This window comes from Dasypus novemcinctus, chromosome 16, assembly GCF_030445035.2.
Source record: "Dasypus novemcinctus isolate mDasNov1 chromosome 16, mDasNov1.1.hap2, whole genome shotgun sequence".
Taxonomy (NCBI): Eukaryota; Metazoa; Chordata; class Mammalia; order Cingulata; family Dasypodidae; genus Dasypus; species Dasypus novemcinctus.
In genome coordinates, this window is record NC_080688.1 from 61,807,463 (window position 1) to 61,831,559 (window position 24,097).

At 41.0% G+C, this 24,097-nt stretch overlaps 1 protein-coding gene across 1 annotated transcript in view; it reads left to right on the forward strand.

Annotated features, from left to right (window-relative positions):
• The window catches only part of SLC14A2 (solute carrier family 14 member 2), a 237,694-nt gene extending 226,169 nt beyond the window's left edge, over positions 1 to 11,525 (forward strand). Inside the window, exons 19-20 of the mRNA XM_023586396.2 lie at positions 7,720 to 7,769; positions 10,451 to 11,525. Coding sequence (XP_023442164.1) covers positions 7,720 to 7,769; positions 10,451 to 10,651 — 251 coding nt within the window. The 3' untranslated portion in view covers positions 10,652 to 11,525. The remainder of the gene's footprint in view (positions 1 to 7,719; positions 7,770 to 10,450) is intronic.
• The last annotated feature ends 12,572 nt before the right edge of the window (positions 11,526 to 24,097 follow it).

Below are 24,097 nucleotides of genomic sequence, written 5' to 3' on the forward strand. Positions count from 1 at the left end.
ACAGATCCTTCATACCCTCAATATTTATTCCTAAATATTTGATTCATTGAGTCACTATTAAAAATGGAATTTTTTTCTAACTTCCTCCTCAGATCGCTCATCAGTAGTATATAGAAACACTACTATTTTTGTGAATTAATCTTGTATCCTGCCACTTTGCTAACTCATCTATTAGTTCAAGTAGCTTTGTTGTGGATTTTTTGGGATTTTCTAATATAGAATCATATCATCAAATAATGGAAGTTTTACTTCTTCCTTCCCTATTTGAGAGCCTTTTATTTCTTTATCTAGCCTAATTGCTCTAGCTATGATTTCCAGCACAATTTTGATTAACAGTGTTGACAGTGGGCATCCTTCTCTTATTCCTGATCTCAGTGAAAAAGCTTTCAGTCTTTACCCATTGAGTACAATGCTAACTGTAGGTATTTCACACAGGCACTTTACTATATTGAGAAAGCTTCTTTCTAGTCCTATCTTTTGAAATGTTTTTATCAAGAAATGATGCTGTGTTTTTTCAAATGCCTTTTCTTCATCAATCAAAAGGATCATGTGATTTTTCTTCTTCAGTTTATTATTATTATTATTCAGTTTATTATTATACTAATTGATGTTCTTGTGTTAAAAAAAAAAAAAAACTCTTGCATACCTGGGATAAAACCTACTTGATCATGGTGTATAATTCTTTTAATGTGCTTTTGGATTCAGTTTGCAAATCCAAAAGTATTTGGTTGAGGATTTTTGCATCTGCATTCATTAGAGATGTGGTCTGTAATTTCTTTTCTCATAGTACCTTTATCTGGTTTTAGTATTAGGGTGATGTTGCTTCCTAGAATGAGTTTGGTAGCATTCTTTCCTGTTCAACTTTTTTGGAAGAGCTTGAGCAAAATTGGAATTAAATCATCTTGGAATGATTGGAGAATTCACATGCTTTTCATTTAGGGAGGTTTTTGATGACTATTTCAACCTTTGCAGTGTCCGATAGGTTTTGATATGTTGTATTCTTGTTTTCATTCATCTCAAGATATTTACTGAATTCTTTTGAAATTTCTTCTTTGACCCACTGATTATTTAAGAATGTATTATTTTATTGCCATATATTTGTGTATTTTTCCTTTTTCCAATTATTGTTGATTTCTGGCTTCATTCCATTATGATCAGAGAAAGTGTTTTGTATAATGCCAATTTTTTTTACAGGTTTTGAGACCTGTCTTGTGATCCAACAAATGATCTATCCATGTGTCCTTGAAAAGAATTTATATCCTACTGTTTGGGGATGTAATGCTGTATAAATGTCTGTTAGGTCTAGTTCACTTATCATATTATTCAAGCTATTTGTTTATGCTCTGTCCAGATGTTCTATCCAACACTGAAAGTGGTGTATTGAAGTCTCCAACTATTGTTGTAGAGACATCTATTTCTCCCTTCAGATTTGCCAGTGTGCCTCCTGTACATTGGGGCACTCTGGTTAGGTGCATAAATATTTAGCATAGTTATTTATCCTTGGTGACTTGTCCCTTTTATTAAAATGTAATGACCTTCTGCATCCTTTTTAATAGTTTTGCATTTAAAATCTATTTTGTCCAATATTAGTATTGCCACTCTACCTCTTTTTGGTTATTATTTGTGTGGAATATCTTTTTCCAACCTTTCACTTTAGACCTGGTTATGTCCTTACATCTGAGGGGAGTCCCTTATAGACAACATATAGTTGTTGTCTATATATAGAGAGAGAGACAACATATATTTGCTTATTTTTTTATCCATTCTATCAGTCTATATGTTTTGATAATATTAGCATTCAATGTTTTTACTGTAAAAGCATTACTTACTTTCTCCATTTATCCTTTGACTTTCCCTTGTCATATCTTACTATTATCTGTCTTTTCACCCTGAAATTTATCCTTTCCAATAATCTTCATTTCTACACTCTTCTCCAAATCTCTTGCCCTTATTTTTTCCTTTCATGCTGTAGCACTCCCTTTAGTATCTCTTGAAATTCTGGTCTTTTGGTAACATACTCTTATTTTTTGTCTGTGAAGACTTTAAACTCCCCCTCGTTTCTGAAGGACAGTTTTGCCAGATAGAGGATTTTGGCTGGCAGTTTTTCTCTGTCAGTACCTTAAATACATCGTACCATTTTCTTCTCACCTCCATGGTTTGTGATGAGAGGTTGGCCCTTAATCTTATTGAGGTTCCCTTGTATGGGATGCCTTGTTTTTTTCCTGCTGCTTTTGGAATCCTTTCTATAACTCTGATCTTTGGCATTCTGAATTGTAGGTGACTCAGAGTAGGTCTATTCATATTTATTCTGTTTGGGATATGTTTGTCATTCTTGGAAATTGATATTTATGTCTCTCATGAGGCTTTGGAAGGTTTTGGTCATTATTTCCTTAAATATTCTTTCTGTCTCTTTTCTATTCTCTTCTCCATCTGGGACACCAATAATGTATATGTTGTGCATTTTTCATGGTCATTCAATTCCCTGAGACACTCTTCCATATTTTTTCTTTTCTCTTTCTGTTCTCCTGTCTTTTCCAGTTTAGATATTCTGTCTTCAAAATCACTAATTCTGCCTTTGATCAATTCAAATCTGCTGTTATGTGCCTCTAATATATATTTTTTGAAGATACATAGATCACAAAAAAAAGTTACCCCACCCTTCCCACATCAACAACCTCTTTCATCATTGTGGCACATTCATTGCATTTGGTGAATACATTTTGGAGCACTGCTGCATCACATGGATTACAGTTTTTACATTGTAGTTTACACTCTCCCCCAGTCCATTCAGTAGGTTATGGCAGGATATATAATGTCCAGCATTTGTTCCTGCAATATCATTTAGGACAACTCCAAGTCCCAAAAATGCCCTCAAATCACATCTCTTCTTCCATCTCCTTGCACTCAGCAACTACTGTGGCCCGTCTCCACATCAGTGATACAATTTCTTCCATTGCTAAAGTCACAATAGTTCCATAGTAGAACACCAGTAAGTCCACTCTAATCCATATTTTATTCCTCCATCCTGTGGACCCTGGGATGGTGATATCCACTCCACCTCTAAATCTAATATATTTTTAACCTCATCCATTGTGTCTTTCATTCCCATAAGCTGTTATTTTTCTTTGCAGGTTTTTGAACTGTTCTTTATGCTTACCCAGTGTCTTCTTTTTTCTTTTTTTTTTTTTAATTTATTCCACCCCCCCCTTGCAGCTTGCTTGCTGTCTGCTCTCTGTGTCCATTTGCTGTGCACACCTCTGTGCTTTTGTTTTGTTTTTTGCTTGTCTCCCTTCTTGTTGCATCACCTTGCTGAGTCAGCATTCCATGGCGCTTGCAGGCCAGGCATCACTCCATGGTGCCCAGACTGGCAGCTCCCCACAGCATGCAGGCAAGCCTGCCTTCACAAGGAGGCCCTGGGACACAAGCCCAGGGCCTGGACTGGTGGGTCTCTGCAGTGTGCGGGCAAGCATGGCTTCATAAGGAGGCCCTGGGATGCCAACCCAGGGTCTCCCACATGGTAGACAGGGACCCAACTGATTGAGCTATAGTTGCTTCCCCCCAGTGTCTCCTTAATATCCTTTATTTCATTAATCATATTTTCCTTCAATTCTTTCAATTGATTTTGGAGATTTATCTGATCATCATTGATTAGTTGTCTTAAATCCTGTATCTCATCAAGATATTTGGTTTGTTCCTTCGGCTGGGCCATCTCTTCCTGTTTCCTAGAATGGCTTGTAAATTTTTGCTGATGTCTAGGCATCTGAATATGTTGGTGAATTTATTCTGATGGTCAATTTCTCTCTCTTGCCTATTGTTGTTGTTTTTTTCACAGCTCTTCTTTGATTGGTGGCTCAACTTATTATAATTCCTTAAAATTGTTCAGATTATTATCAAAATTAGGACAGGGGCTTACTAATGGGGCACAGATTTTCTCCTTGGAGAGGGACTAAAGAGAACCCTAAAAGCACTTTTTCTCCTTGCAGTTTTCTGGCCATCCAGCAGATGGTGCTTGTCAGTGAACCTTTCCACAGAGATGTTTCTTTCAATTCCACTTTCCCTTGTTTCTTGTCTGGCTGAGCCAAGATTCAAAGTGGACTCTGCTGGCTGATTTCACCAAAGAGAAACCACCCTCCACCCTCCAATGTACCCTCCCTCTTCCCTTGTCGCAGCTGACAAAGGAGGAAGATGTCTCTTCCCCTGTCAGTCGGGTGCAGTGAGCGAGGGGTCTTATCCAGGCTTAATGTCTTGAGAGTCAGGGCTAGGTGCCCTACTCAGCCACTGCAGCAGTTTAGTAATTTATGTTTGTTGTTTGTTCATCGCTCTATCCCTCAGCCAGCTTTGGGCTCTTTCTCCATTGTTTTTTGTGAGAAAAACACCATCTTCCCAGAACCTCCTCTAGAGTGTTTTTAATCTCTTCTGTTGTAACTTTCACTCCTCTAATTTCTGTTACTTTTCTTTGTATACTTTCAAATTCTTTATACTCACCCAGTGTCTTCTTAATAAATATCCTTCACCATATTTTCCTTCAACTACTTAAATTGATTTAGGAGGTTTCTTTGAATTTCTTTGATTAGTTATCCCAAAATGTGTGTCTTCTTTGAATTTTCAATTTGTTCCTTTAACTGAGCTACATCTTCCTGTTCTTTCAGTATGGTTTGTAATTTTTTTTAAATTTTATTTTATTTATTCATTTTTTAAAAAATATTACATTAAAAAAATATGAGGTCCCCATTCACCCCCACCGCCCCCACCCCACCACTCCCCCAAAAGTAACACTCTCCCCCATCATCATGACACATCCATTGCATCTGGTGAGTACATCTCTGGGCATCGCTGCACCCCATGGCCTGTGGTCCACACCATAGCCCACACTCTCCCACGTTCCATCCAGTGGGCCATGGGAGGACATACAATGTCCAGCAATTGTCCCTGCAGCACCACTCAGGACAACTCCAAGTCCCAAAAATGAGTATGGCTTGTAATTTTGTGCATCTGGTTATCTTGAGGAGTTTACTCTGATGGTCAGTTTCTCTTTCTTGCTAAGACTTTATTGTTGGTTGGCTTTGTCTTAAGGCTCTTCTTTGATCCTTGGTTCAACTTATTCTAGACCTTTAGAGCTACCCATTTTTAACTGATCAGGGCCAGGGGCCCATGAAGGAGGCATGGCCAGTTCCAAAGAACCCTGGAGAGAGGGTGTGGAAAGATGCCAAAAACTCTTGTCAGTTCCCTAGAACTATGCTTTGCTGACCTGCCTGGCAGATGGTGCTCTTCAGCAAACTTTTCCCTGCAGTCCTAAGGAAGGAGAGTATTTTTTCATCCTCCACTGACTCCACCCCTAACAGAGTTGGATTTGAGACAATGTCTGTGGGGAACCCTGTCCAGAGCATGCTAGAATTGTAATTCAGGCCCAGGACCCACCATTTTAAACTTGCCAATCGCTAACAATGCTCAGCACTCAGACATGCCTCCTCCCACCCTGCTCCCAGGGAGGAAGGCCCCCTTATCCCTGTCTATATGCAGCAACCAGAGAGGTCCAAGCCAAAATTGCTTGCCTTGAGGGTGAGGGATGGGCTCTGGCTACTGCCACAGAGCAATTCACTCAGTTTTTTGCTGCAGCTTCTCAGTCTCCCTGCCTCACTCTTTCCTAGATGCTCTGTGCTCCCCTGGCCTCTGGAGCCCCAGAACTACTGTTTCAGACAGTCTCTTCCTGTCCACTTGCTATTTTTGGAAGAGGCGTGTGTCCTGTAATTCTCTCCTCTGTCATCTTCCCCAGAAGCTCTCCTCTTCCTTTCTTTTTAAAATTCATTTCTGCTAGGAGTTTTACAGTTCCACCATGTAGAGCCCTGAACCTGCAAACAGGGATGACATGATAATATCTGACATTTGTTTTTACTAACATTATCCCATTTTTCCATTTTGCATACCTGTACAGGCTGTGGCTCAGAAAGCTGTAGTGACTTGCCTGTGGGCAGAGGTAGAATCAAACTTCCTTCTACAAGTTGGAGAAAGAGTTGGATGTATCCCAGGATGTCCTTTCAGAAAGCACAGTATGACACACACAAGTGTTCTTATGTGTTCAATAAACAGAAGATTTTAAATCACAGACAACTTACCCAGGTGTAGGGCACATTGAAAGGCAGCCAGAAGGTAGTGTGATCTGGACAGCTCCTCTATCAGACAGAACAGTCCCATTTAAATTAAATGTCATAATGTCATAATGATGCTGTTTTGGTTTGCTCAGCTGCCAAAAGCTGATACCATAAAATGGGTTGACTTTTAACAATGGGAACTTATTAGCTTACAAGCCTACAGTTTGAGACCATGAGAATGTGCAAATCAAGGCATCATCAAGGCAATGCTTTTTTCCCAAAATCCAGCTGCCAGTGATCCCGGATGCCTCTGTTACATGGCGGCATCTGTTGCTTTCAACTTCTTTGGCATTCTCTGCCTTAATTTCATTCTCTGAAAAAGGATGCCAATAAGAGGATTAAGACCCACCCTGAATGGTCACATCTTAGGATCCTACCCACCAAAAGATCCTATTTACAATGGGTCCCCACCCACAGGTATAGATTAACTTTAAGAACATACTTTTCTGGGGTCCATACAGTTTTAAAGCACCATAAGTACTCACCTATTATGAATTCATAGAGCTGTGCTAAGTATCAGATCATTCACCCAATGCCTGATCTATAGGGATTCTCAGTAAGTTCAGAGCACTTTTATCTATGGTTCAATAATGTATATTAATCAATAAGGATTCAGCTAGCAGAAAGCACAGCATGGGCTCCTATTCCCTCTCAGACAAATAAGCTCACTGGTGTGACCCAAGAAACTATTTCTTGACCCCACAACTCACTTCACAGAAGTCATTCCTCAATATCCTCTCTCCCTTCCACCTTAAATCCCCATCTCTAAAGCAATAGGGACTTCTCCAATTGAAAGGCAGGCAGAAAGTTATGTTATTTAACTTCTCTGAACCTTAGTTTTCTCATCTATTGTGCTTACGTGGTAGAAATGTTTGTTTAAAGACATTGTAGGGATTGCTACAAGCTAGGCAAACAGAAACTCTCTAATTGAGGTTAGGTATTATTATCATTCTAGGGACAACTGGGATGCTTTCATTTGAAAAAGTAAAGGTTCAGAAGTGAGTCAAATAAGTTAGTCCATTTTCACAGCACCTCACCTCTTGCCAGCACTTGGCTCTTCCCAGTGACCATCTTGGCCATGCCCCATGAAGAGCCCAGAAGATGAAGCAGTAAGGTGTATTTGGTGCTCAAGCTTACAAAATATGGCTCCTCCCTGGAAACCCATATTATGTTAATAACATGCGATGAAATATTCCAGCAGGGAGTGCTGGGATTCACTTGCCTTTGCTGTATAGTAAAATTTCCATTTATTGTTTATGCTGTTAAATGTTCCTTTACTGGAGTGCAAGGTAGTAGGACCCAAGAGAACTGCAACAGCTAAATTCTAGACCTTTTAACAAAGTTCATCTGCTGTCTTAGCTGTGCCGGCATTTTCATAGAATTTAACACTCTTCAAAACTGCCAAGTGATGGAAACATAACTCAAGTTTTTGTTGTTGTTGCTTTTTTTCTCTCTCTGAATCTGAGAGATAGCATGTGTGGAATAAAATGTATAGGGAGAAAAGATGTAGACTAAGTTTAAGGTACCATTAAATTGTCACTGGAATATTTTTTATTGCTTCTTTTTCCAGCACTGTTTGCTGCCTACCTGGGTGCTGCCCTGTCTAATATGTTATCTGTGGTAAGTCAGTGTCACTCAGAATGTGTCCACCACACACATCCTGGTGTTCTCTGGGCTCCTAAAAGCCTGCTCAAATTCTGCTCCAGAAACCCCTCCCCAACTCATTCCCCTTGTCTCAAATCACACTACTCACCTCAGCACTCATTAGACAAAGACCTGGATCTTAAAAATTGAAATGTCAACTATTGGTCAATCAAATCCCATTGTCAATGGGCCAGTGGAGCACTTAGAGAAAGAATTTGCAGAGCATCATCTTGTAAACCAAACAATTAATACGTGTTTCTACTGTATCATACTCTAGAACTGTTTCTAAACCTTTAATTTTTGGTTTATAGATTGTCTGTTCAGCTAAACTGTGAGCCAGTGCACATCTTTGTGCTACCCACTTTGGTGGACACAAAGAAGTAGGAGGCATTATTTCCATCCCCTGGGTGGTGCCAACTCTAATGGGAATTCAGAAAAGAAGGGAGCTACTTGGTCACTCCAGGTATCCCCCACTCCCAATGCAGAGCAGTCAGGGCCTCCCTATAGTCCATGCCTCCTCATCTTTGGTAAGAGTTCACATCTCACCTGGACCACCAAGGACAGGCCTGGGAATCCTGCCAGTGACGATTCAATTCCTGTCTAAATCATGTCCTACCCCTAGTGAAAATGAACAGTTTAGACTTTTCTAAGCAGTAGAATTAGCCTTCCCTGATTTTCTATCCTGCCTTCCCAGATGGACCAGGTCCCTACCTCCTCTGGGCCCCACTGTGTTTCACCTCTGCTACAATTCCTGACATACAGTGTGTGATGACTTGGGGACACATTTGTCTCCTTTCACGCTCAGCCCAAGTTCTCCCTCTGCACAGGGACCTTATCACAATCTGGCTGAATGAAACCCCAAATAATGAGCTCCTACCATGGGAAATATTAGATCTAGGATTGGACAGATGACCATCAGAAAAATTGCACCAGGTGGGAGAGGCTGGATTATAGCCCCAGAGGACACTGTCTACTCCATGCTTTGCTATCTATTCTTGTCCCCATTCACTCACCCAATTTTTCATCCAAAAAGTATGTGTCAAATGCCTACCTTGGACAAGGTAATAGAAGGAATGAAAAATGGGAAAATCTCATTCATCACAGGCATTTGCAATGATGACTGGCCCCTTCCTGGTTCCCAGAGAAGATACCGTTCAATTTAAACACCTTTCAAAACAAAATCATGTTAACTTCCTGTGCGCCTCCTATGTTTAAGATGCTGTTCTGAGTGTAGGCTGTTAACTCACCCTGAAGGAATTTACAATCTCATTGGGAAACAAGATATAAAAATGATGAATAACGTAAGTCCATTCATGACTTCCACAGAAGAGAGCACATATGACTTGTGCTTTTTACTTTCTGACATGTGTGCAGCCCCAAGTCTTCAACAATGCTGCCATGTGTTTAGCAATAATGATCACATAATGAAGACCATTTATTGAGTGCTTAGTATGCACTAGGCACCAACTCTGAGTAGATATTATCCCTATATTACAATTGGGGTAACATGTCTCAGAAAGATGAAATGATTTTAACAAGGTTATCAGAACTGAGATTTGAATCTAGGTCTGTGGGGCTCTAAACCTGAATCCTTTCTACTCTAGGACAGCAAGGGGATGCATCCCAAAATACCTTGTACACACTCAGGCTTTGGAAAGGCTTGTTGAGTAGAATTCATCACTCATAAATATGTCTTGCAGCATCAGCAATTCTAATAACAGCTTGTCATTTTTCTTCCCCAAGTCCCATCCAACAGTGCCATCTGTGGACACACACATGACTGGTGTGCTCTCTAAACCCCCTCACTAAGGCTAAAGGGTCTCTCTAGAATTCTGCTGCTGTTGGGACAAGAGCGACCCATTCTTTGACTCAATCATTGTAACCCTGCTCTCCACTCCCCAGTATTACCTAACATTTTTAGTGCTTATAATAAAATGTTTGGGAGAGAGGAGGGCATGATTTGATCTGCCTCATAGTTGAATTTGCAGGTTTGTTAGCCCTTAAGAAAAGAAGCAGCTACTCTCCACCTCTTCCCTGGGAGTAGGATGTCACATCTCTCTCTCTCCTTAAGTCTGCTCCATTTCCCCAAGTCTGTGATGGGTTTCCTCTGCTGCACATGGCCCCAAATGACCAGCCAGCCCTGGGTCTCCAGACTTTTCCACTCAAGAGTCCTCATCCAGTCTCTAGACACAGGCTCTGTGTCTCTTAGTTCAGATTCTCAGAAAAGGAATTCTATTGGTCCAGCCTATTTGGGCCTGGTGCCTATCTCTAGTCCAATCAGCTATGACAAATTGAAAAATACTGTGGGCTACAACATGGCTGCCAACCCCATAGTTCAGAGGCACTGATGGAAGAAGGTAGAAAATGGTCACAGTTTCCAGAGATAGAGGTATACCCAGACTCCCCAAGACAAGCTATGTCAAGATATTATAATGGGTGTATTTTGAAAAGTGTTCACCTCTTACAACATAAACTAACACCACTGCAATGATTTCATAAAAGTCGTCAATTAAACATTATCCTTATCCAGTGCCCACTAAGCATTCCCCCCTTTTTCCAGGGCTGTAGGTGGTTAGTGAGGGCTAATGAAACAAGCACAAGCATCTGGCATAACCAAGGCTTCTTTTGTGTTCCTCTCCACCCTCCCACACCCCCAGTTTGGACTACCAACCTGCACCTGGCCTTTTTGCCTCTCAGCACTCATCTTCCTGCTCCTGACCTCCAACAACCCTGCCATCTACAAACTCCCACTCAGCAAAGTCACCTACCCAGAAGCCAACCGCATCTACTACCTGACCCAGGAGAGAAACAGAAGGGCATCCTCCATAACCAAGTACCAGGCCTATGATGTCTCCTAAGTTACTACTTCTAAGACGTGAACCTGTAAAATCAGCCTTCAGCAGCCTATCTGAATCCCTGGACTAAAAGTCACTTAACTTCCCCCTCTGTCTGTTCTGTGATTCTCCCCCAAAGCAAGTCTATACCCCAGTTACTCCCAAGCACAGGAAAATGGTGTATAATTACCGCCCAAGAACCTCTGTTTTAAAAATGAGCATTTACCTAGGAAATGCTTAATTTAAACTTTATACCCATAGCAAACTCTGTAAGAGCTCCCTTTGAGGGGAACACACCCTCTTTTCAAAATAAGTCACATCTCTAAAAAGAAGTCATCAAGAATGGGACAGAGATGGGTGATGTGGTCATCCAACTCAGTCATTTAATGTAGCTAAGCCCAGTGTCAGGAAACTTTTACTAGCCTGAAAGACAGGAGAGCTGGTTCTGCCTCAACTCTGCCACTGTTGAGCTCTTAGGGCTCGATCCTTCCCCCACTCTCAGCCTCCAGTTTCCACTGGTTCCATGACAGGGTGGGACTCGAAGCACCCTCTGCCTCAGAAGTGTTGATTATTCTCTCTCTCCTGCAAACTGATGAGATCAGCATAACCAATAAGTAATTATTTTGAGTTAAGTAAGAGATGGAAGAGCTACCTAGAGAGGAGGAAGGAAAATTTCAATGTGCTATGGAAGATTCTTCTTGGGTCATGGAAAGCTATTCTACAGACATGGGGTTAGGAAACCCAAACTCACTGAAAATGCCAACATGCCTTCCTTCACAGAACAGAAATATTTCAGGAAATGTCATAATATGAAAATTTACCTCTTTGAACTTTCAAATCACATTTTAATGTTTCCTTTTGTAATATTCATTAAATTAAATATTTCATTAAACTCTAAGTTTGCAAGTTGGTCAACTTTTTTTAAGGGGCTCATCTACATGTTCACACACTGCTCACTTGAGGGGTTTTCCACAGCCAAGCATGTGCCTGAAAAGAGATTAGGATGCATTAAAAATTATCAGAAGAGGGTTTGATTTGCTTACACAGTGAATTTTTTGCTTTGGGAGGGAATTATACTGACAATTATACTGTTTAAGCTGAAATACAGATTAATACCCAACTCACTTTTTAGGGGATAATCTCTCACCCTTGTACTCCAAAATTACAAATCCAGCCCATCTCAAATGGCCAATAACTCTTATTGTCATTTTGCTTATAGTATTGAGCTCCTGAAACACAGGACCCATTTGTGGGAGCCACGTGGCCCAGCCTTGCCACCCTCCCACCTCTTATAGTGGCCGTGGGACCTCCCAGTATCACATACTTCCAGTTCAGGATGATGGGATAAGGATATAAACTTGGGAGAGGGAAGGAAGTGGGAGGGGACACACCCCTCTATTAATGCAGTTTTAAGGAAAAGTCGCATTTGCCAAAATATCATTTAGAGAAACCTGGTTTTTACATTCATCCTTTGCTTCTCTCCATCCGCCTTGAGATCCTGTCATCTTCCACCAGCCCAAGGGCACTGGGCTCCTATTTCTCATCCCAGATCACATCTAGCCAATTATGAATTCTCCAGGAATTCAGAACACTTCTTGCCGGAAACAAATCCTCCATGTAAGAAAGGGGAACAAGTCATACTCTAGAGGCTACCTCTGGGTTAGTAATCACACCTTAAGGCCAAGAAGGTCTAGAGCTGTGTTTTAACGACCATGCAGTTAGGGCTCTCCAAGGATTGAACATCCGGGAATTTCATCAGGAGGCTGTATATGCTCACAGTACACTCAGCTGCCCCAGAACCTCCAAGTTATGACATAGAACTATTAAAGTACCAGTTTTCAGGCCTTTCCACTAAAGTGTTATAATCTGGTTTTATTAATAATGGGAAACCCTCCACATGCACGTCATTCTGATTATTGAGCACTAATGAAGCCCTTCAGTTCAGTATTTCAGTCTCCTCACCTATAAAGCAAGCTGAATTGGCCCAGGATTCCAAACAAGGTGGAAATAGATGAGGTAAAAGAACAAGACCTATGAAAACACCTGATATCTACAGGATACCAAGGTCATCAGTCTGGTTTAGCACTTCAATTAAGCACCAAGCAGTGAAGTGCTGGACCCAGCTTGCCCCAGCTCCTGGAAACCCACTGTGTGATTAAACAGCTCTCCCAGTCCCACATTCAGGGATGTCCACTGATAGTTTGGTTATTGGCCATGCTGGCATTATTTACACCACAGAAATCAGCAAACTACAAATCTGGCTCCCCACCTCCACTCCCAGGGCTGGCTTAACAGCACACCACTAGCAAGTCAATTTGGTGGGAAGATAAGAGTCCTAGCCAGAGACTCAGAGACTGGGGCCAGAAGATTCGCCACAACAATGCTACACAGATGCCGTTCCACATACAAATGGCACCAGGGAGGAAACAAAAGCATTCTTAGTCATAAATCACCTCTGATGATTTATTCACAGAGCCCCACACTGAAAACACTGTAATGGAAGCAGCCAAATAAGAAGAAAACCAAATCCAGGAGATGCTTCAAGGGACACAAAAAGTAGAGGTGATCAAGTGTTTTGGTATAGTTTATTAGGGACTAAATGGAAGAAATCCCTGTCACAACCCAGAACTAGAAAATCAAATGATCAGAGCGAGTTGCAGGAAGAGGAGGCAAAAGAGGCAGCCGAGCCTGTTAGAACACTTAGCCTGTAAAAGAAGTGAAATATTTTAAAATTCCAAAGGGAAGAATTAGCATGAGTGGTATTAAAGGCAACCACCATAAGAACAAAATTAGAATAAGAACTTTTGAACCAGGAGAACAATCCATTTTTCCAATGGAAAGCAGAAAAAGAGATATTACAGAAACCAAAAAATAAACAGAAGACAGAAAGTAGTTATAATCTGAAAGTAATTGCAAAATTTATCAATTATATTTATCACTATAAAACATACTCTTAGATGACTTTTTTTTTTTTAAAGATTTATTTTTTTATTTATTTAATTCCCCTCCCCCGGTTGTCTGTTTTTTTTTTTTTTTTCTGTGTCTTTTTGCTGCGTCTTGTTTGTTTGTCCGCTTCTGTTGTCATCAGCGGCACGGGAAGTGTGGGCGGCACCATTCCTGGGCAGGCTGCTCTTTCTTTTTCACGCTGGGCGGCTTTTCCTCACGGGCGCACTCCTTGCGCGTGGGGCTCCCCCACGCAGGGGACACCCCTGCGTGGCAGGGCACTCTTTGCGCACATCAGCACTGCGCATGGCCAGCTCCACACGGGTCAAGGAGGCCCGGGGCTTGAACCACGGACCTTCCATGTGGTAGACGGACGCCCTAACCACTGGGCCAAAGTCCGTTTCCCTTAGATGACTTTTTAAAAAGACCTAACAATTTGTTCCATATAATAAGTACATTTAAAGAGAGACACAAAAATTTTGAATATAAAAGGATTAAATAAAATATACTAAACAAATATGAACCAAAAGAAAGCTATGGTATCAACCTTAATATGGAAACCTTAATATGAGGAAAAGTGAAATTCAAGGCAAAAATTGTAAAGGACAAAGAGTGATATAAAGGAACAAAAGGACAATGCACAATCATCACAAACCTATATGTACATAAAGAATCAGACTTAAAATACATCAACCAACAACTGAACTGCAAGGAAAAATAAATCATTTGTAGCTAAGATTTTAAACAAAATCTCAGAAACTCATACATCAAGCCAACAAAAAAAATAAGCAAATATGTCAGAGATATAAACAATAGAGTTAATAAGAGTGAGCTATTATATGTACATGTAGGACTCTGAACTTTCCCATTCACCTCTTCAAAAAAAAAGGATCATTTTTTTCCAGCACCCATAGGACATTTATAAAAATAGACAATGTATTATACCCTAAGGAAAGCTTAGAACCTTCATGCAATGTTGGAGGAAGGCTGACCAATCATAGCCATTTGGAGAACAAGCCCTCAGAATTTAGTCACATTAGTATACACATCCTGGGTGACCTAGAAAGTCTTTTCTAGGGTACAGACAATTCCCAGGGAAATTATCCTTTGGTTAAATGGTGGGGAGAAGTGGGTGGCAGAGAACTGGGGAATAACTGAAGAGCTAAAATAGGATGGGGCATACTGTGGAGTTCTTTGACACAGATAGAAATCCCAGACTAAACATACAGCAGTGTAAATAGACCTTAACCTGGTGTTGGGATAAAAACACGAAACAGTGAAATCTATAAAATAAAAAAATCAATAAAATAAACAAAATCTATAATCAAACCATTTACATAAATTAAAAACGTATGCATATAAAATAATATACATTTTACAAGCACAAATGCAAACAAAAAGGTACTTAAAAGCATTGGAATGCCAGTGGGAATAAAGAGAGTAGGATTTGGAAATAGGGCATCCACATGTTCAAGAATTCAAAAGAGGGCCTTGCATAGACCAAAGAAGATAAAATGCCAGGAACTAAAATGCATGGTACCCAAATCTCTGAACTTGAGGTCAGAAGAAATAAAATAAAATGGGTCAGACAGAGGGTGTGCTCCACTCGGCACTGTCAGAGCCATTGGTTGTCAATGCCAGAGTGACCCCAGAATTGGGGCAGGGACAATCTGCTAAGCCTTTAATGCTTCCCTCCACCTCCACTAGCATTTGGCAACTTGTTAGCGATACTATACATCTTATGGGGAAAATAATCCTCTGCACTTTGCCTCTACCCTGGATAAACATATTAATTCCTAGAGTAACAATAATAATGAACATATTATGTATTTCTTTCTGTGAATAGAGTGTTTTAGTAGAATCTCTGTTGAAAAGTGGAAATAAGAAGGAGAATTTCTGCTATTGAACCTGCAGAAAGGTGGAGAAGAAAATCTTCAAAATAAAAAATGCAGAGAGAACCTGCAAATGGAATGGAGTAAGGAGCTCCTAGAGTCAGCTCCTGCTACAGGGCAGTTAGTAAACACCCAGAGCTATCTGGAGATACCTGAAGCACCTGTTTGGGGGCTCCTGGAGACCAGAAGAGCATCCTGCCACATCCTTGAAGGAATGAAAAGAGCAGACGGCCCATCTGCGAAGAAGATTCTTAAGCAGAGCACTCCACACCACAGAGGCTGGTGCCCATCCTCCACTGGAGGCACAAGCCACCTCAGGAGCTGTTCCACAGCTGGAATTGAAAGTTCTACTTTTCGAAAATGGGGGAGAAGAGATGATTGAGCACCAACTTCAGCTCCTGATGAGTAAATTCAGCAGACTAAAGTATAATTCTGAGAACAGCTAAAGTTTTAGCCTGTCAAGTGAGAAAGGAGAAAGAGGCTTGTAACCTCCATATTTACTCCATGCCTGGCACAAGGGGAAGCAGGTGGACTGAAAATCACAGTGCTAGTAGGAACCAGCTTCTTTCCATCCAGACCAGATTGCAGGTCTAGCCTATGCCCCAGCCCCACCTCTGGGAGGGAGGAAGCTGGGGGACCTACACCAGACAATCTGGGAAATTACCAGTCAAGCCACAGAAGCTGGTGATCATCCTACTTTAGCAGCACAAGCCACCCCAGGCGCTATTCTGTGGCTGGAATTGGAAGCTCCATTTCCCAAAAACAGGGGAGGAGATGGTTATCCACTGATTTTGGCTGCTGATTGGTAGATTCAACTGGCTAGGGCATGGCCCTAGGAATGGCTAGGGTATGAATCTGTCCAAGTTGGAAAGAGGCCAGTAGCCACCATTTTGACTCTACCCCCAACCTGAGGGGAAGCTGGGCTGACCAAAAATCATAGTGATGATAGGAACCAGTTTCTTTCACCCAGATTGGCTTGCTGTCCTAGCCTAGGCTTCAGCCCCACCTCTAGCAGGGAGGAGGCTGGTGGGCCCTGCACTAGCCTATCCAGGTAACTGCAGGTACCTTTGGCTGGCACAGACTGAATAATCGAAGTCTACCAGGGCAACTGCAGTCATCTTGGACCCACACTGCATAGATTACTGCCCGATCTAGTTTATTAATGGGGATGTGGCTAAAAATGGTAGTCTAGGTATGTAATTGCCAATTGACAGAATGCTAGAGAATAATCTAGGAACTGAATAGCACAGTAAACCAAGAGGTGGATGAGATTGTGGTTGATGGTACAGATGCAGAAGTGTCCTTTGTGAGCTAGAGCAAATGTACATCACTACTGCAGGGTGGTGGAAAAGTAGAGAAGCTTGGGAAAAATACAACTGGAGTGACCTATGGACTGTGGTTAGCAGTAATAATGTAATATGCTTGCATCTATGCCAAAGAGGCACTGCATTGATAATGAGGCAGTACGGAGAATGTGAGCCAAATGTACACTATGAACATGGTAACAATCAGATGATATTATTTTATCTGTAATAAATGTTCCACCACAGCGTGGTGTGTTGATAGATGGATGTTGTTTGGGAATTCTGCACACATGCATGATTGTTTTATAAGTTTGCAACTTCTGTCATAAAAAATATATTTAAAAAATAATAATAGGTGGATTGGGGGGGAAATACACCAAATATAAGATAAGAACTATAATTAGTAGTAAGATTTTGACAATATTCTTTCATAATTTGTAACAAACATCTCACAACAATGCAAGGTATTGGTGGAGGGTTGGTGTATGGGACCCCTGTATGATGTTATGCATGTTTGCTTCATAAGTTCACAACTTTTACTATACACTTATTGTTTATGTATATTCATATATAAATGATATAAAGATAATAATAATAGGGTGGGTTGGGGAAAATACTTTAGTTAGTAGTAATATTTTGACAATGTTCTTTAATCATTAGTTAAAAAGGTTTAAAAAGAATACAAGGTATTGGTGGTAGGGTGAGTTATGAGAGTCCTGTATGATGCTATATATGTTTGTTTTGTAAGTTCACAACTATTACTATACACTTATTGTTTATGTATGTTTTATATGAGTGATATACTTCAATAAATTTTTTTAAATGAAAAAAATGCACAGCTCTATGATATATAGTGAGTTCAGGAAGAGCATAAACACAAAATGAAGATAATAAATTCACTTAAGCTCTGCAATCATCAGACCTCACTGGTAATTCAAAACAGTTGCAGGGGCACCGAAGTCAGATAAACCTGACCTCCTGTTATTTACTAGCCAGGATGTTAATCACTTGGAGCCTCTACTTTCTCTTCTACAAAATCTATCCACCTAGAGCAGGGTTGATAAGGCTGAATGAAGATTATGGGACGATGGCAGAGTAGGAAGGTCCAGGAATCAGTTCCTCCACCAAAACAACCATTGAGCTAACAGGAAACATCTGTATCAAACACTTTGAAACTCCAGAGTCCAGGGGAACACTGTGAAGGATGTAGAGAGGAGCAGGAGGGAAAGGCTGGTAAATTTTGATAAATTTTGAGTTTCACCGTCCCTGCAGCAGCTAGCATCCCCCTTACACCAGCTTCGTGGTGGGCAGTAGTGAAGACTGGAGCTCTGGCTCCTGGCTCAGCTTGCTGGTGCAGGGTGGGACATAAAGGACTAGTCCTCCAAACTCCAGGGATATGGGGTCTGATACCTGAACTCTATCTTTGCTCAGCTACTTCAGATTGCAGGGAGCTCAGTCTAAGCATGGCCAGATGATGGGGCAAAGATGGCAGAGGAATCTAAAAGAACTTTCTTAAAAGCAGAAAACAGTTAAATCACCAGACAAGTGCTGATTTAAGAAAATACAGCTTCAGAAGCCATAGAAGCAGCTCTGTCACGTCCTGGCACCTCCCCTACCTCCTCCACAAAACAGGATGGAGACAATTTGCATTCTCATTGTGGGTCCCTGGCCCTGGAAAGGTGGAGCAGAGAGGCCCCTGTGTACATATTGAGATGCATGTATCTAAGTGTTAATCTGATGCATGCATGTAAGTGCTAATCTATTGAATGGAAGTCTGAAAGAGAGAGTCAGGGTATGTTTCTCAGGCTCTCCATCCCAGAGTTAGTCCTAAGGGCAGAGAAGCCACCTGCAGACAGCTGGGACAGTGTGACAAAGAGTAAGATGAAATGACCTGGGACAGGGGGACTACCTGCATTATTTCAGTAGGAAGTACATCTTCGAGGAGGACAGCTATAAAGGGAGGAGAGGGTGCATTCACTCAAATTCCTGGACTATAAACAGGGAATTCCTGGGGCCTTGAGTGAGTACAAGCCCAGGAGAAGCAGGCTTCCCAGCTTCAGCTTCATGCAGGCTAAGATAAGACAGAAAAGACCCTGCATTTCCAGTTGTCTCCGAATAATCTGCTTGATTGGAAAGTAAACTCTGAAGGAGAACACCAGCCAAAGCAGAGCCAATTTATAAAGAGTTAAATGTATTTTTGCCTTGGGTTATTGGTTTGATTAGCTCCTAGCAGTCAAGGAAATCAGTCATATTACTTGCTGGATACAAACTTAAGGCACAGCCCATGGTCTAAATCCAATGATTTGACACTTTAAAATATTAAAATAACCTTTTGCAACAAAAGATTAAAAGACAAACAAAGAAGTAGGAAATGATAACCAATCCAAAGGAAAAAGTTAAATATCCAGGCACCATCAATGAAGAAGACCAGACTTTGGACTTACTGGTCTAAGATTTTAACATAATGATCCTCAATATGCTCAAGGAGATAGAGGAAAACACAGAGAATGAATAAAGGATTTGAGAAAAGCAATGAATGAACAATAGGGAATGAATGAACAATGGGGGATCATTATTTCCAGAGAAATATTCTTCAGAATTATTGAATACAATAACTACAGTGAAAAAATTCCCAAAGTGGTTTCAAAAGCAGATTGGAGATAGCAGAAGAAACAGTCAGTGAACCCAAAGACAAACAACCGAAATGATTTTTGCTGAAGAAAAGAAAGATGAAAGAATAAAAAAGAACAAATAGAGCCTAAGAGGCTTGTGGGACACAATTAAGCTCACCAATATACATATTATGGGATTTACTGAAGGGGAAGAAACAGAGAAAGGATCAGAAGGAATATACAAAGAAATAATGATAAGAGAATTCACAGATTTAATGAAAGACATGAATATGCACATTGAAAAAGCCCAGTGAAACACAAGCAGGATAAAGTCAATGAGAATCTTGCCCACACATAATAATCAAATTGCCCAATACCAAGGACAAGGAGAGAGTTCTGAAAGTGCAACAGAAAAGCAACAAGTTTTGTACAAGGGAATTCCAATAACATGAAATTCTGATTTCTTATCAGAAACCATGGAAGCAAGGAGGTAGTGTTGTGAAATATTTTAAATGATGAAAGAAAACATTAGTCAAGCAAGAATTTTGTATCTGGCAAGACATTCCCTCACAAATGAAGAGATTAAGACATTCAAGATAAATAAAAGCTTGGGGAATTTGTCACCACTGTGCCTGCGCTACAAACAGTGTTAAAAGAAGTTTTTTCAGATTGAATGGAAAGAATTTTAGATGATGAATCAAAGCAACATAAAGAAATAAAGACCACCAGTAAACATAACCATATGGGTAATGAGAAACACAAGTACTACTAGATTGTATTGTTTTGAGGTAACTCCAATTCTTGCTTCATCCAGATGCTAAACAGCAAATGCACATAAAGTATGATAAATTCATGGTTTGGGACATACAACGTACAAAGATAAAATTTTTAACAAGTTCAATAAAAAGGTGGGAGATGAAAGGGCAGAGAAATAATGTATGTGTGTGTTATTAAGTTGGTGTCAAATCAAATATCATTGCTATAGAGTTAGGATGTTAAAATTTAACCCAATGAGATTGGGGAGGAGCAAGATGGGAGGAGTAAGAAGCTCCAAGAGTAAGCTCATCCTACAGGGCAGTTAGTAATCACCCAGAGCTATCTAAAGCACCTGTTTGGGGGAGCCCAGGAGACCAAAAGAGTATCCATTAACATCCTTGAAAGATTGGAAGGAGGAGACTGCCCATATGAAGATTCATGAGTGGAGTACTCCATGCCAGGAGACCAGTGCCCATCCTCCACTGGCAGAACAAGCTGCCTTGGGAGCTATTGCATGGCTCGAGTTGGAAGGTCCATTTCCCAAAAACAGGGGAGGAAGAGATGGTCAGACACTGACTTCAGCTACTGATTAGTAAATTTGGCTATCTAAAGTATAGCACTAGGAAAGCGAACTTGGCCCAGTGGATAGGGTGTCCGCCTACCACATGGGAGGTCCACGGTTCAAACCCTGGGCCTCCTTGACCCGTGTGGAGCTGGCCCACACACAGTGCTGATGCACACAAGGAGTGGCGTGCCACGCAGGGGTGTCCCCGCGTAAGGGAGCCCCACGTGCAAGGAGTGCACCCCGTAAGGAGAGCTGCCCAGCACAAAAGAAAGTTCAGCCTGCCCAGGAATGGCTCCACCCACACAGAGAGTTGACACGGCGAGATGATGCAACAAAAAGAAACACAGATTCCCGTGCCACTGACAACAACAGAAACGGACAAAGAAGAAGATGCAACAAATAGATACAGAGAACAGACAACTGGGGCGGGGGGGGGAGGGGAGAGAAATAAATAAAAAAATAAATCTTTAAAAAAATAAAATAAAATAAAGTATAATACTAAGAAGAGTTAAAGTTCGAACCTGCCAAATAGGAAAGAGGCCAGTAACTGCCATTTTAACTCTGCCCCTGGCCTGAGGGGAAGCAGGTCTGATGGAAAATCATAGTGATGGTAGGGACCAGCTTCCTTCCACCCAGATCAGGTTGCAGCCCTAGCCTGGGCCCCAGCCCCACCTCCAGCAGGAAGGAGACTGGGGGGACCTCACCAGCCTCTCCAGGCAACTCCAGGCACTTTTGGCCCACAGAGACTGGATTCTCTGACTACTGTAGCTCCACCACCCCCCCAATAGGATAGGAGGGAGCTGTGTTCCCTCAGCCTCTCTGGGCAACTGCAGGCACTTTCAGCCTGCATAGACTGGTTTTTTGAGTGCCTGGGACTCTACCCCTGCCCCCTCCCATAGGATAGGAGGGGGCCGGTGTTTCCTCCACCTCTCTGGGAAACTGCAGGTGCTTTCAGTCCATGTTGTCTGGTCATGGGCACCTGTGCTTCCATCCTCACTCCTTAAAGGGCAGAAGGGACAGTATTCCCTCAGCTTCTCAGAGTAATTGCTGGTGCTTTCAGCCCACATGGATTAAATTGTTGGGCACTATGGAGGGTCCATCCCCACCCCTGGTAGGGGAGGAAGTGGGCCAGTACTACATCAGTCTACTTGGGCAACTGCAGTCAGTTTTGATCCACATGGCTTAGTTTTCTGCCCATACCTGCAGCTCCATCACAGACCCAGGCAGGGTAGGGAGGGGCATGAAGCTTCATCGGTCTTTCCAGGCAACTACAGACGGTGTTGGCCTGCACAGCTTGAATTACTACACACAGCTGGGGCTCTGTCCCTACCTCTGGTAGAGGGGAAAGGCAGGAGAAGCTTCATCAGTTCCTGGGGCAATTCAAACAGCATTAGCTTCCAGAGGTTACAGTACCAACTACATCCTCAGCTCCTACTACACAACCAGCAAAGGAGAAAGGGCAAGAAAACCCTAGACTAAAGAAAGAAACTGTGCCTAGAATAAATATATCTAATAAACCAGATGCCAAGACAACAAGAAAAATTACAATCCATACCAAGAAAAAGGCAGATGTGGCCCAGTTAAAGAAACAAGATAAGCCTCCAGATGACATAAAGGAGTTGAGACAACTAATCATAGATGTTCAAACAAATCTCCTTAATAAACCAATGAAATGGCTATAGAAATTAAGGATATTAAGAAGACACTGGGTGAGCACAAAGAAGAATTCGAAAGCACACTTAGAAAAAATAGCAGATTATATGGAAATGAAAGGTACAATAAATAAAATTAAAAGTACACTGGAGGGAATAAAAAGTACACTGAAGGGAGTGGATGCATTTCAGTTCATTGGGCACTCACAGCTCATATGGGAGGTCCTGAGTTTGTTTCCCAGTGCCTCCTGGGGAAGAAAGACAAGTGAACCATCTGAGGGAAGCAGGAGGGAGATAAATAAAGAAAAATAAAGTAAATAAAAATATATTTTTAAAATGAACTTTAAAAAAAAAGTATGCTAAAGACATATATCAGCAGATTTGAGGAAGCAGAAGAAAGGATGGGTAAGCTTGAAGACATGGCCTCCAAAAGGGCAGGTGTAGCTATATTAATATCAGACAAAATAGACTTTAAATGCAAAACTGTTGTGAGAGACAAAGATGGACACTACATATTAGTGAAAGGGATAATCTTTAAAGAAGAAAGAACAATCATAAACATTTATGCCCCTAACAAGGGCACCTCCAAATATGTGAGGCAAATACTGGAGAAACTAAGTGAAGGAATAGATGCCTATACAATTATAGTAGTAGACTTTAACACACCACTATCACCATTGGACAGAACATCTCAAAAGAGAATCAATAAAGAAACAAGACTTTGAACAATATATTAGAGAAGCTGGACCTAATAGACATATACAGAACATTACACCCAAATACAGAATGATATACATATTTCTCAAGTGCACGTGGATCATTCTCCAGATAGACCACATGCTAGGCCACAAAGAAAGTCTGAATGAATTCAGAAATACTGAAATCATACAAAATAATTTCTCTGACCACAGTGGAGTGAAGCTGGAAATCTGCAGGGGTCAGAGGCCCAGATTTGGCAACAAGATATGGAAGCTAAACAACACACTCTTAGAAAAACAGTGGGTCAAGGAGTAAATCGCAACAGAAATCAATAACTATCTTGAAATTAATGAAAATGATAACACAACATACCAAAACTTATGGGATGTAGCAAAAGCTGTACTGAGAGGGAAATTCACAGCCATAAATTCATACATCAAAAAAGAAGAAAGAGCTAAAATTGAAGAACTAACTGCACAATTGGAAGAATTAGTAGAAAAACAACAAACTAACCCAAAAGAAAGAAGAAAGAAATAACAAAGATGAGAGCAGAACTAAATGAAATAGAAAATAGGAAAGCACTTGAAAAAATAAACAAACCGAAGAGTTGGTTCTTTGAGAAGATTAATAAAATTGACAAACCCTTAGCTAGACTAACAAAGAAAAAAAGAGAGAAGATGCAAATACACAAAATAAGAAATGAGAAGGGTGATATCACCATTGACCCACTGAAATAAAGACTATCATAAGAGGATACTTTGAAAAATGGTATTCCAACAAGAAAGACAATTTAGAGAAATGGACAAATTCTTAGAAAAACATAAGCAGCCTACATTGACAAAAGAAGAATTTGATTATCTCAACAAACCAATCACAAGTAAAGAGATAGAATATGTCATTGAAAACTTCCCAACTAAGAAGAGCCATGGGCCAGATGGCCTCACAGGTGAACTCTACCGAACATTCCAGAAAGAAATAACACCAATTTTGCTTAAACTCTTCCAAAAAAATTGAAATAGAAGGAACATTGCCTAATTCATTTTATGA